The sequence below is a fragment of the Galeopterus variegatus genome, unplaced genomic scaffold (genome assembly GCF_000696425.1).
Source record: "Galeopterus variegatus unplaced genomic scaffold, G_variegatus-3.0.2 Scaffold5104, whole genome shotgun sequence".
In the NCBI taxonomy this organism is placed as follows: Eukaryota; Metazoa; Chordata; class Mammalia; order Dermoptera; family Cynocephalidae; genus Galeopterus; species Galeopterus variegatus.
In genome coordinates, this window is record NW_007731215.1 from 43,693 (window position 1) to 58,363 (window position 14,671).

Sequence of the window (14,671 nt, forward strand, 5' to 3'; positions counted from 1 at the left end):
ATGAGTATTAAATGCCTCAATCCCACTTGTTTTAGGGACACCTCTATGATGGGTTGATTGTACAATTTTCATGCAGTGTCTAATATTACTACTTGGATAGTTAGAGCTTGGAAGACTATTAGCTATCTGAAGTTCCTAGTAGGAATTTTTGTTTTGTATTCCTGAAGTTGAAATATGAAAATTATAATTTTATTTGATTAAAGATAAAGAATCTCAGTATGAAAAAACTTAGACTCTGGATAGATAGCATAAATCTTTAAAATAATATAAGTAAAAATGTAAATAATTTAAATCTTTTCAGTAATACTTATTAAAACATCACTTCCCTAAATCCTATAATATCAAAATTAGCATCAATGCCATGAAACTTGAAGCTTATTTAGACTTTAAAAAAATACTCCTTTAAAATTAATGTACAGTGACAGAAAGCAGGCTGAGTTTGCCTGGTGAGGGGTGGGGAGGATCGATTGCATAGGTGTATAGGGAATTTGGGGTGATGGAAATGTATAAGGTTTTAAAAAAACCTACTATGTACTTAAAATGGGTGCATTTTATTGAACTTAAATTACACTTCAGTAAAATTGATTTTTTAAAAACTTAATGCTTTCTCATTTTAGTAGCATTAAACTTAGTAGAAGCTATGAGCTTTAATCATAGTATAGTATCCCTCACCCACACCCCCCACTAATAAGCAAGGAAATGAGCTATTTAAATGTCAGTTATGTAAAATCCAGGATAGCAGGACAGAGCGTGTTATTAAGGAGAAGCTAGAGCATGTGAAGTAGGTCACTGTCGTGTGAGGATGCTGGTTGAGAACTTAGACCATCACTTACCATAGTGTCCTTGACAGTGAGATGCTCTCAGACTGGTTGGGTCCAACAGGGGAGCAAAAGAAAGACCAAAAGTGAAAGGGTCTCTAAATGTATCCCAATTCCTTTTGGCCAGTTGTTGCGAAGCTCTTTGGTGAATAACAGAACTCAAGCCAAGGTGGCAGAGGAGCTGGGCATGCAGGAGTATGCCATAACTAACGACAAAACCAAGAGGCCGGCGGCCCTCCGGACCAAAACCTTGGCGGACCTTTTGGAATGTGAGTCCTACAGAGTAAAGCTTTTCGCCTAACCTGCAGGTTCAAAGTTTAAATCCAATTGACCAGTGTTTATTCTTCTTCTCATTATTATGTTCTGGCCAAAGAAGTCTTTTTTAATTTTAATTTTTATTTATGCTTTTCATCAAAGTTTATTTGAAGGAGAATAATTTGGAATTAAGACATGCAAATAATGAATTTTATGTTCAGTGATACCCACCCCTTGCCCCCTCCCCACCAATCCTGACACTCAGCCATCACAACCCTTTGTGTGAAACCGTAACAGAGTATGGAGATAATTGTGAATTACAGCTTTTTTGCCACCCAGCAGAGTTCGTACAGGGGCACAGAAGAAAGAAGGGTAATTTATCCGCTAAGTATTATTATTCATTGTTTTGAACAAGTGCAAAGCTCTTTGGACAAGTGTCATCTTTTGCAGTTTCTGGTATGGTCTGGTAGCGTTATAAATAATCCTATTATAGCTAGCTAAAGGATTATACACATAATTTTATTGTTTCTGATATTACTTCAAAAGAAATGCGCCATTTACTGTGTCTTAGAACTTTTTTTTAATGTTATAGTATTTTTGACTGTTGGAATTATGTATAAATATTAAAGTCTACCATGCAAAACTAGCTCATGTACAAGATGCAAAGGCAATGTCACTAAGGAACTTAAAAGAAATTCTTTTCAACTAAAGAAAAGGAATTTGAAGATTAAAATTACAAAAAACAAATTAAGATCAGTGTCACTGGCATTTTCTTTTTAGCTCAGTGAGAACTATATTCCCTCTTTTAAAAATGCATCATTTGTTTACTTGGTTAAGGTACCTCTCAATGAAGTCATCTTTGGGGTCACCATTTATTAATGCCAAGCTGGCTAGATTGTTATGTTGTCATTAAGTCCAGTACTAAGTTTTTTCTATTTTGGCAGATTGAACCTATAAATTGTCCTATTTCTGTTTATGAATTTTACGTAGAACCTTTGTAAATGGGTGATTCCTCAAGATTGCTGTTGAGAATAGCAGGACCCAAGGATATGCTTATTCTGGTATCATTTCAGATCTGTTTTGATTTATTTGATGTTAACAAGGTTGTGTTGCAGATATATTTCTTTTCCTGCTATACAGCAGCATTTTGTATGTCTTTTTAACTAACTATTCATTTAGCCCTTAGCTAAATGCAATTAGGTCTTTGTACTCAATGATTTTGTATCTCAATCACATATCTATGTTGCTTCTTCTAATATTAGTGATAAAGAGTAGAGTCTTGTTTGAAGAAAGATGAAATGGTTATGCTAAAAAATAAAGAGGGCCTGGAAATTGAAAACAATTTCAAAATGTAGCTAATGTTACATCTTTCTGGTAAATAGCAATAAATTGTGGTTTAATTTTAAATGTTCTTTTTTTCAGCATTTATTGCAGCACTATACATTGATAAGGATTTGGAATATGTTCATACTTTCATGAATGTCTGTTTCTTTCCACGATTAAAAGTAAGCTCATATAAAGTTTAAATTAGTGGTGTGCTTTATGCTTGGTGTTTCCAGAACTGATTACTAAATAGTTTTCTGGGGACTCACTGCAGGAGTTCATTTTGAATCAGGATTGGAATGACCCCAAATCCCAACTTCAGCAGTGTTGCTTGACACTTAGGACAGAAGGAAAAGAGCCAGACATTCCTCTGTATAAGTAAGTATTTGCTGCCCATAGGTCATTGTATCCAGTGTTCCTTTTACATGTGCCTCGAGGAAAAATGAATTATTGTGGGGTAGTCATGACAAGAGCCAGGATTAAGAGTTCCTGACTGTCAGTGTGATTCTGGGCCCAACACAGAAACTCTTTAGGCCTCTCAGTCATAGCTATAAATAAGTGGGTCCCACTGGGTTATCTCTATGTTTTCTCCCATCTCAAAAATTCTCTGTGAACTACTACATGGTAGGAAGATTTACTAAGATTGTGAGATGGAGATAAGAAAATTTGGATTAAATCATTTTTATATACATTCCTATACTTGTCATCTTACTGCTTGTGAGGATGTGTGCCTAGATTAGAAGATGTGTGTGCTTATTTGTAGTGGCATGTGGGTACCTCTCTGCATTTTCCTGGGAGCCCCTGTTGGCCTCTGTCTCTCGTGCCTGACAGGTGTGCTGTCTCCCACAGGTGGTCACCATTAAGAAGCAGCACAGTTGTTCCTTGCTGCTGTGTGACTCAAATATTTGCAACTTTTCTTCTCAGAATTTGTATCAAAAGCTGCCACATACTTTTGAGTGTCTCTGTCCTTTGAGTGGTAGCCAAAAGTCATTCAAAAGACATGCAGGTAAGGAGTGGGTCACTATGCTGCGTGACAACTGTTTTGCTGAAAACAGAAGGTTTGACTCTGAAGTGGAATAATTATCTTGACCTGCTCATATGTTGATTCAGAGGTGGTTTCAAAGAATTACATACACACTGAAGGGATTACTGAAATAGGTGGGTTGCTTCCCAAGGTATTGTCTGGATATGTGATCGTAAGGATGTTTAAAAATCTGCTTTCACAACCGTTTACTCTGTGTCTTTGCACACACATGGCTGTAAGCACACACATTGTGTGTGTGCTCCATGTGGAATTAAAGCCCGCCTTTGGACTTTCTCCAGTTTTAAAGTACTCAGGGAAAAACACCAGAGTGGCAGTGGGAATTTTAAATCCTTTTTCATGTTTTTATTTAACAGTCACACTTTATAGGACTTTTTGCTAAAGGAAAAACTGAGGCCAAGAGAAAGTTGAATCACCCCACAGCAAGCTACTATAAATTGTGCCAAGAAGCTGTCACTGCTAAACAATGTTTCCTTTATTTATTGGGGAAAAAACCCCCAACTGTTTAGAAATAGCACTTTAATATGTGCCTAATAAGCATAATGAATATCCAAACTGTATTATATGAAAGGCTCAAAGTATTTCCTCATCAGAGTGATAATTAAGGTTCAATAAATAAAATGAGGATGATAAACTCATAGCGCAGGCATGATTACTATAATAAGTACCACCTTAAAGAAGCCACCCGTGTGCTTTCATCCCATGCAGTATATAAACACAAAGGAAATTACTATGTTCCCTTCTCATAAATCCCCCAAATGAAAGTACATGATGAGTTTGTTGTTCTTTTATCAGGTCGATGGTGTTGTTTTACATAGTTTTTCAAGATTACTGTGTTCATTCCTTTATCTTTGCTGGCTTCTTTTAATTTCCCTTTTCCATAAAGTTATCAGTTTTGCAGCATTTGAAATCTGTACCATGTCATTAAAAGCCAGAATACCTGGAGCTTTGTTTTTTCGGCAGTTGTGTTGTGTACTTGGCATTATAGCGTACCTTTGAAATAATCTTGGATGTTTCAGAAATTAAATGCGTTTTCTGATCTTTTAGATAAGATACCAGACATTAGAAAGAATTCATAAAGGATGTGAAACCATTCAAGTGCAGCTTGAGGTGTATTATCTAAATATTGTTTTTAACTATGATTAGCACTGAAAAACAGTGAACAGACTGAAGCTGTTAACTTTATATGATAAAAGTTTGTTAATTTTATGATATTTGGAATATAGACACTTAGCAATAGTTTTAAAATATTTTACCCATTCACTGCTAACCTTCAGATTGTATGTATATTACTTTGGGGAAAAATATAAAAATGCAGTGCAGAATTTAAAAAATTTTCTACTTCAGAAGTTCTCAGTTTGGTTAGTAAATCAAAAACTTACCCCTTTTACTTTTCTGCCAATTATAAAATTAACAAACTTTTATCGTGAAAAGTTAACAGCTTCAGTCTGTTCACTATTTTTCAGCGCTAAAACAATAAATATTTAGGTAATAACACCTCATATGTTTCTTGTTATTTTTACCTTCCTCTGTCTAGGCAATAAGTGCATACTTGGTTTTTCTCATAGTTACATAGTAACAATAACAAAATACTTACAATGATTTATGTTCTTTCCCCTTCAGGACTCTGCAGACGGTGGGGCCATCCCATGCTAGAACCTACACCGTGGCTGTTTATTTCAAGGGAGAAAGAATAGGCTGTGGGAAAGGACCAAGGTATGAGAAAAAATACTTATTTCTTCCACTGAACAAGTGGTGTGTCTGAGAAGTTCCTACTTGGTTTTTCCAAAGTCTGCAGTGTTTTTCAACTTGGAGAATAGAATGTTTGAGAGTAACAGAAAGTGAATTCCATGGATTGATGTCCCCATCAAGCCAAGCCCTGAATTTGAGAATCGGCCTTGGACAGCGGGAATGCCATTTTGTAAGGGTCTTTGGCTACCTTAAGAAACCCTCATTACCTGGGTTCAGTTTTAGGTCCCCAACAGTGTGTGCATTGATATGAACCATATAGTGTAAGATGTGTCATGTCGTGCATGACACAGCCATTGGACGTTTGATTTCTCATTGCTACTCACTGAGCTTTGTGGAAATGCTAACATCTTTAGGTAAAAAGAATTATGTATGTTATCACCTTTCTTTGAACCCTCCAATTTATGTCTTAAACTGAAAAGTGATTTGAAGCTTGTCTATATATACATATTTTTTATTCTTTTCTCCTTAAACTTTACACTGAGAGTTTTCTAACTTAAGTAAGAAAGACTTCAGACCTAATATAAATGGAAGGCATTTTATTGTGGTTTTAAAAGTGTGGAATGAATAACTTAACCAGGCTTTGTGCAAATAAATGACATTTCTGTATGCTCTCGTGTATATTTCTATCTGTGCAATTCAGTATGTGACAGGAAAAGTAACCAGATGAAATTTTATGCACCAAACATGAAAATATGCCTGAATAATTTGTAGGCATACCTTGTGTTTTTGAAAAAAAAAATCTTTAAAGTATACCTTACTTTTATTTTATTTAATAGTATTCAGCAAGCGGAAATGGGAGCTGCAATGGATGCACTTGAAAAATGTAAGCCTATCTCTTTTTCTATAATTATATGTTCACAATGTAATGAGTGTTTTATGGAAAGAAAATGAGGAAGTAGAAAAATGGTAAGTGCTGATAAAATGTGATCTTGTTTTCTTCATAATTATTCTCTACACAGAGAGTATAGTAGAATACAAGATAAGTATAAAATGGGCTTATAATTTTTTTTTTAAAAAGTATCCTCGAGTGCTTTTCATTTTCATTTTTCTTTTTGGCACGGAGTTCTACTCTCTATGGTAGCCCATGTGAACAACCTACTGTGTTTTCTTCCGTATGTTACAGACATAGAAGATTACATGTGAAGGTTTTTTCTTTTTAGATTTTGGCCATTGTTTGATTAAATGAGATGGTATTTCCATACTTCTCCACATCTTTCTTTTCTCCCTCAATAATATATCATGGGCAGCCCTGCAGGTCATAGGGAATGGCTCCAATTCATTCTTTCTTAATCGCTGCATAGTATTTCCTGCTATGAATGTGCTGTATTTTATTCAGCTTTTTTATTATTCCTAGACACTTGGTTTCTGTTTTGTTTTGTTTTTTTTAATCATAGGTTTAATCATAGGTTCCCAAGAGAGGGACCGCCTGGGTTGAAGAAGCTTCGATTACACAATTGACCTTGCAGGAAGCTGCATAATCTTTTGTAAATTGAAGCTTTAAGTGCAAGGGATTTTTCTTCTAAGGTTTATTGTGCTGCATAGCAGAACCTGTGGGCATAACGTGCCAATGCAATTCTATTATGCTTCAAGTATCCAACTAAATGAGGTGGGAGAGAGCAAAGTGTGGGAAGCTAAAAGTGAAGAGGCCGGGGATTCTCAGCCATGGGAGCAATTCAGGAAAGGCAAAAGGCCAAGAGTCAAATGGACATCAGCAGAGAGTAGCTTCCTGTTTGTGACTGGGGAGAGTAGTGAGTAGGGGCAGAAGCTAGTGCTGTCAAGACCTGGCGTCCATGGAATCATCACTGAGAATTTTAAGTTGACTCTATTGGTAATCACATATAGAAATAAAAGTGAGATTCCATTTTCTGGTTATAAAATTGTTAAAGGTTATTTTTGGAGGTTGGTTGGTTTGTTTATTTTCAACTACAAAACGGTAGTGGAGAGATCATCCATTCTGAGACAGACCTCCACATATGTACTTGTAGGCGTGAACTGTTTAAACTGCTAGAAAGCAATTTGACAGTATGTAACAGGTCTTTAAAGAAGTTTATATCCTTTGATCCAGAGATTTCATTTCTAGGAATCAAACCTAAGGAAATAATTAGAATTATGAACTAAAGTTCACATACCATGATAATCATGACAACTTGATTTATAATAGCAAAAGAAAAGAATCAAACTGCATGTTTAACAGTAGGGGAAGGTTTAATAAATCATAGTATCCCAAGGGTTGGCAAACATTTTCTGTAAAGGGACAGATACAAATATTTTAGGCTTTGCAGGCCATGCAGTTTCTGTCACCTCATAGCCCACAGGCATAGAGAGGATGCAAACTAATGGGTGTGTCTGTGTTCTAAATAAAACTTTATTTACAAAAACAGGTAGAGGGCTACTTTTGACCTGCTGGTGGCAGTTTACCAGCCTTTGCTATATCCAGATGTTGCAGCTATTAATGTTTTTGAACACTAATGATATGGGAAAATGCTTACACTACTAGAATAAGTGAAAGAAAAGTATACCCATAAAAACATGCCTATACTGTACTCTCCCACTGTAAGGATGGATGGTGGAATGATTTTAAATGTTCGTATGTCTGCAGTATATATACACACATTGTGTGTATGTGTGTGTATGTATGTATTTATGTAGTATAACTTCACTTCTTAGGAAAAAGACTGTAAGGATATATTCTAAAAGTTTATCAATGGTTAGGTCTGAGTAGTGGAATTTTTTTTAATGCAAATTCAATTTTACAGTAGAATTTACTGAGGAAACAGGGTTCATTTCGTGAAAACTTGCTTTACAACTAAGTTATTGGGATTTATTTATTTATTTATTTTTAAAAAGTACTTATAATATTTGAAACCCATGACTTATACATAAGGAATCAATTTAATATCATTTAGGGAATAGGATTTTATTATTATTTTACTTCTAAAATACAGATGTCATGTTTCTCTTATATCTAAAATCAATCACTGAGCCTCAGACAAGGTCTTTACTGATTCACTGATTTACTGTTTCAGATGCTTTTCCTACCACCCTGTCCCTGTCCCTTCTCCAGCCTGGAGTGAGCATGGGACACTTTATTTAAAAAAGGGGGAAAAGAATTTAGGAATATGTTATCTACAGTATGTAGATCCACTTTGATTACTCTTCACCCTTAAAATAAACAAACAAACTTGCTTTCCCCAAAACATGTCATGCTGTGCCCCTTCTCCGTTGTTTTTATGTTTGAAACATAAAGTAGCCCCGCTTCTTTAGAACAGTCCCTCATCTGGTTAGGCAGAACAGCTTCATTTGTCTTCTGTTAACCAGATAACTTGTGCAACTGTCATTCACATGTCCCTTTGTGATGTTTGTTAAGTATGCATTTGTTGACTGAGTATATAAAATGGCTATTTCTTGTTTCATACTTGATTTCTCACTCCATTGTTACACAAAAGTTATACAGCTGTGACAACTGAATTGTAAAATTTCTAAATCTTAATCAAGATTTCCATTGGGTCAACACTGTTGCACAGGGTCAACTATCAAACTAAATATAGCTTGAGTGATGTGTTTCCATTAACCAAAATCATTGAGTAATGTGTTTCCTTTAAACAAATAAAAGTTCTCTACTTGAGTTTCGTTTGCAGATATAGCTTTGGGCCTCTCATAGTAAACTTTAAAAATAGAATTAATTATCAGACATAATGACTTAGAATGTGGCCTCCTTTTGACCATCTGGTCTTTTTTTTTTTTTTTTTTTCTTTTCATAAACTTTAGTTCCTGGTAAATAATGATGTGATAATATCATTATCCGTTTGAAGTTTTTGGATTGAGCTTTTCAAAAATATACAACTCCATTTCACTGTATTCTTTAATCTCTCCCTGAAAATAACTTGTTGCTAGGAGAAAATGCTGAAGTACTTGGTCAAAGACCACACATACATGTTTTAATATTTTCCTGTTTTGGTGCCTTTTTTACTCAGATTCACATCAGGTATCTAAATCTAGAATCAGGGGTGCTGATCCAGACTTCCGATGTGTTTCTGAATGATGAAAGAGTAAGGGAAGAAAACAAACAATTTTCTTTCTCTTGACTTACAAAATACAACTATATACACTTCATATGAATATGCATTTGCATGTGTATATGTTTAGTTTGCATCATTCTTTGCTTAATGGCTATCCTTTACTAAGTATAAAATATATCTCCTTGTGTCAGATAACTTTCCCCAGATGGCCCATCAGAAGCGGTTCATTGAACGAAAATATAGACAAGAGTTAAAAGAAATGAGGTGGGAAAGGGAGCACCAGGAGAGAGAGCCGGATGAGACTGAAGACGTCAAGAAGTGAAGGCAGGCCTGGAACTGGTGACGTATTTACTTCCTTAACAACTGTGATCCTTGCTCATTGAGAGCTAGCCTGGTTTTCCTAACACAGTGAATGAAGTGTGTACATTGAAATAAAACACAAAGCCAAATCACCGTTGTTTTGCTGACTTAATATCCTGTTTTTAGCTGGATGGTCTTTATTATAAAGTATTTGATTTCTGTTTAATGGAAAACTTCATTTTGTTGGATATGCACTATTATTTTGCTCTTTAAACAATAAAATTCAAAAAGCATATTCTATGTGAAATATATCCTGTTTTTCCATCTCTGTCTCAGATTGTGACCTGGCTTTCAACTAACAAGTGAAAAATTCATGTTACCAGATATTTTGACTGTACTCTAATAACATCTATACTTTTTGAAATCTCTGGATTATTAACTATATTTTTCAGCTTTCATCTGGATCACCTGGATGTTTATCAAGTTCTCAGCTATAAATATTGAACTTTCCCCTCTCTAAGCAGTGAGTCCTTTGTAGAAGGAATTCGTTTAATGTCTAACTGGTTAATTGTGCTGGGGGGGGGGGAGACAGATATTTGAGTCACATATTGTGTATTCTTTGAATCATTAGAATAGTGGAGAAATCATGATTTTAAGCCAGACCACACTTTAAACCAAGTGTTCTCACCCTGGGGTGAGTAGACCCTTTAAGAAGTTTATAGACAGACTTCAGGAAAGTCTCAGAACCTCCTGAAATTATATTCAATTTTATATGTGTGTTTAGGATTTGAGAGGGGGTGGGGAGCAGGAAGCAGGAGAGTTCATAGCTTTTATCAGCTTCTCTAAGCGGTTCTGTAGTAAAGGGCTGACATTACATTAAAAGACATGACATTTTAAAAAAAATGTTATTTTAGACAGAACATTGCTAGCTTCTTAAGTTAATAAAGGCAGAACTTCTTTGTAAAACAAATGTGTTTTCATTTATTATTTCAGTAAATATATAGTGAGTGCCTACTGTGTCTCAGGCACTGTCCTAGGCTCTGGGGCTACAACAGCAAACAAAGCAAACAAAACCCCTGCCCTTGGGGAGCTTGTGTGCTAGTGCAGGAATGCCCACGACAGACGAGGAGGTTGATGGCAACAAATAAAGCAGGGCATGGGGTGGGTGCCGTTTTCAATGGGGTGGTGAGGAGTTCTCCCTGAAGGAGTATCATTTGAGATAAGACAGAGAAGAGGAAGGGGAGTGAGCCGTTCAGTATCTGGGAGTTTTTCTTTTCTGTGTAACTATTAAATATTGCATACACATTGTCAAAAAATTGGAAATTTCTTTCTTTTTTTAGCAGAGAAAAAAATGTTACTCAGAAAATATTGTGGAAAAAGTAGAATGCATAAGCAGAAAAATAAATCACTCATGATTTCATCATTCAGAATATTTATATCCTGTCAGACCTTCTGTGTGTATATACATACACACGTGCATTCGAGTGTGTTTTAACAATAGGATATCACACGTGTGGTTTCCGCAGCCTTTCTTTCTTTCATTTATTTATTTATTTATATTGAAACAATTGATTGTACATGTCTGTGGAGTACAGTGTTGAGTATCAATACCTGTGTGCAATATGTGATGCTCAAATCAGGATAATTAGTATATTCAATATTACACAATGTAATCACTTTTTTGTGGCTCTTTATCAAATTCTCGTTAATCCTCCCTCCTCCTCCCCTTTTCCCACTTGTGGCAGCCTCAGTTCTGTTCTCTTCTTTTGAAAGTTCAATGAATTATTGTGATTGTTGTTATCTTTCTTTCTTTCTTTCTATTTATTTGTTTATTTTTCTAGCTCCCACTTATGAGTGAGAACCTGCAGTATTTCTCTTTCTGTGCTGGGCTTATTTCACGTTAACATAATTTTCTCTAAGTTTCTCCATGTTGCTGCAAATGGCAGAATTTCATTCTTTTTTATGACTGAGTATTTCATTCAGTACATATACCACGTTTTCGTCATCTAGTCATCCGTTGATGGACATTTAGGTTGGTTACAACTCTTGGCTATTGTAAGTAGAGCTACAATAACATGAGAGTGCAGACATCCCTTTGATGTGATGATTCCATTCCTTTGTGTATATACGCAGTAGTGGGATTGCTGGATCATGTGGCAGCTCTATCTGTAGTTTGAGGAACCTCCATGCTATTTTCCATAATGGCTGCACTAATTTACTGTCCCACCAGCAGTGTAGGGGGGTTCCCCTTCTCATCTTCTCTGGCATTTGTTATTCTTTTTGGTAATAGCCAGTCTAACTGGGCTGAGATGATATCTCAATATGGCATAGCCTTTCTTTTTTATTTACTAATATATCATGAATATCTTTCAGTGTGAATCTACATTTACATAATTGTTGATGGCTGCATATTAATGCATGTCTTATATGACAGTTATGGATATACCATAATCTTTTAACCAATCTAATGAAAGATGTGTAAATTGTAAGCAATTTGCTGCTGTTATAGACAGTGCTGCCACATACATCCTTCAAGGTGTGTACACATACACGCAAATACACACACACACTAGAAAGACTGAGGGAAGACCTCTCTAGAGTTTCTTAATTTATTAATTGTGAAAATGTAAGATGATGCCTATAAGGAAAGGTGGTCCTGACGGCCCTCCTCCCCACAGTGAAGCAAGGAGACAACTGGAAGGTCAGCACTAGGTAGGGAGAAGAGAGCTCATTTCTAAGCTAGGTTGTATGGTACATCAACCACCCTATTGAGTGCAGTATTTCCCAGCATTATATTTAAGTTACATGACAGCAATAGCAGGACTGGAATAATGGGGAGAATGCTGGATTCATAGGTGGCCTTGAAAATGTTATGAGAAAAAGCAAAAAAGCAAGGTAAAATATTTGAATTTTTTTAAAAAAGTGCTTTTACTAGTATTGATTGTGCATCAGAATAATGCCAAAGCCACCATGCTGTTCAGGAATTTTTATTGGACCTTGACTTTTCCTCTCTGTAGTACTCTGGCCCTTTTCAGGTTCTCTCTCCATATTAATGGCTCTTGAACTCTGGAGGAGTTAAGACCATAAAACACTAGAGTACCTCTTGTAGTGGAACCTGCCAAGCACGCCATCAGGGTACATGAGCTCCCAGAGCTCTGCAGAGATGCAGTGAGGCCAGAAGCCAGATGGTACAACTAACCACATAGGCCAACTCAGCAGGCCACTGTGACCACAGATGTCAGCCTTGCCTCCTACCCAACCCAGCCAGTCTCCACACGCATCCCAGTTCTGATCAGAAGAGCCAGCAGGAGTGTAAGTGCATGCCTTAACTGTGTGCTAAGCACTGTCAGTCACAGAGGCCAAATATGAAGTTTTCTTCACACACTCCTTGGGGTCCAGTTGGGGAGACAATTAAATGATGGTGTGTGTACAGACAAAGGGCTCCTGAGACTGGGAAAGGTAGGAGGGAGGGTAGGCCAGGGAGGGAAGGCTTCACAGAGGAGTTACTACTGAGTTCACTCTACCTTGATGATGAGAGGTAGCTTGCAAGGTGGGGGAGGACATTTCCTTCAAAGAGAGCAACTGGATTGGGGAGCAAGAAAATAGGTTAAGAGCCTGTCTGAGTCCATTTAGGCTGCTACAACTAAATACCATAAACTGGGTGGCTTATAAACAGTAGAAATTTGTCACGGTTCTGGAGGCTGGGAAGTCCAAGAAGATCCAGGCGCCTGCAAATTTGGTGTCCAGTGAAGGCTCACTTTTTGTGGTGTCCTCACATGGTATAAGGGGCAAAGCAGCCCTCTGGGCTTTCCTTTTATAAGGGCACTAATCCTGCTTATGAGGGGTCTGCCCTCGTAACCTGATGATCTCCCCAAAGGCCCAACTCTTAATATCATTACGTTGGTGATTAGGTTTTTAACATACGATTTTTGGAGGAATACAGACATTCAGATCACAACAGAGCCTATCGTGATATTCCGTGGGAGATGTGATAAAGGCCTGAAACAAACCATTGGCAGTGGGAGTGCTGGAGTGGAACAGATTTGAAAGATCCATAGGAAGTAGAACCTATAGGACGTGGGGTAAGGCAGCCTATCTCAACCCCAGCACTATTGACATTCAGAGTCAGATAATTCTTTATTGGGGGCAGGAATCCTGTGCAAACACTGTTGGGTTTTGTTGCATCTCTGGCCTCTATCCACAGAATGCCAGCGGCACCCCTTTCCCTAGTTGTGACAAGTGAAAATATCTCCAGACATTGCCAAATATCCCCTGGGGGCAAAGCAGCCCTTGGTTGAGAACCACTGGGTTAGAAGAAAGGCCAGTTTTTGCACAATCAAGATACAAACTACTTCAAGAACTCCTTAACTTCTGATAACAGTCCTTATTCAAGTATACAGCTGGTTTGTTCGAGTGATGATAACCCCATAACTAACGCAGCTTGGAACCCTGGCTTCTAGCACAGTGCCTAGATCTTCATGGGCTCTCCATTACTGCTTTTTGAATAAAAATAACCAGCTCCTCCTTGCCATTCTTCCACAAGCCTCAGCTACCCTAAAGCAGAACTCCAGCTTCCTCCACCCAACCCTCCTGCAGGAACTCTGAGGCTCAGGCACAAGAAGGACCCGTTGGAGACTGGAGCATGTTCACCCCTCAGGATCTCCAGCACTAGGATTTGGATTGGAGCTAACTGCTAAAACAGAGCACAAGCTCAGTGGGATTCAGCAGGAAGCAGAGGAGCGTGCCTTCTCTTGCTTTCTGTGGCTTTTCTACCTCTCCAAAGAGGGAGCTCACTTCAGATGGACAGGGCAGACAAATAACAGCTCTAGTAGCATTGTGAGTATTTTAGATGAGATAGAGCTGCCGAAACCCGAAGACAGGCTGTAGTCACCGACCCTATGATCTGCAGCAACAACTCCCTCTCCTGTATTCTTTGCTATGGGCAAACAATCTTTATTCAATCTTATATAACTGTACTACATAAACACATCTCCAGTTTTTATCTCCGACTAGATTGTTGTCGCTGTGCTTCTCCAATTTAGGAATTTGGAAGCTGCTCTGCATAAGCAGGTAAGGGCAGAACCCCCAGTTTTCCCTCAAGATCACCCCAACTAGGTTCTCGATCTCTTTTTTGCACTGTCAGTGGCCCTGGAAATTTCCTT

General features: G+C 37.4%; 1 protein-coding gene across 2 annotated transcripts in view; it reads left to right on the forward strand.

Annotated features, from left to right (window-relative positions):
• LOC103604363 (ribonuclease 3) overlaps nt 1-10,479 on the forward strand; it is a 49,198-nt gene extending 38,719 nt beyond the window's left edge. For both annotated transcript variants that reach the window (XM_008588921.1, XM_008588923.1), the window contains 6 exons: nt 946-1,087; nt 2,496-2,578; nt 2,671-2,774; nt 5,062-5,154; nt 5,967-6,013; nt 9,401-10,479. In XM_008588921.1, the coding sequence (XP_008587143.1) occupies nt 946-1,087; nt 2,496-2,578; nt 2,671-2,774; nt 5,062-5,154; nt 5,967-6,013; nt 9,401-9,531 (600 nt within the window). In that variant the 3' untranslated portion in view covers nt 9,532-10,479. The remainder of the gene's footprint in view (nt 1-945; nt 1,088-2,495; nt 2,579-2,670; nt 2,775-5,061; nt 5,155-5,966; nt 6,014-9,400) is intronic.
• Nucleotides 10,480-14,671: the final 4,192 nt, after the last annotated feature.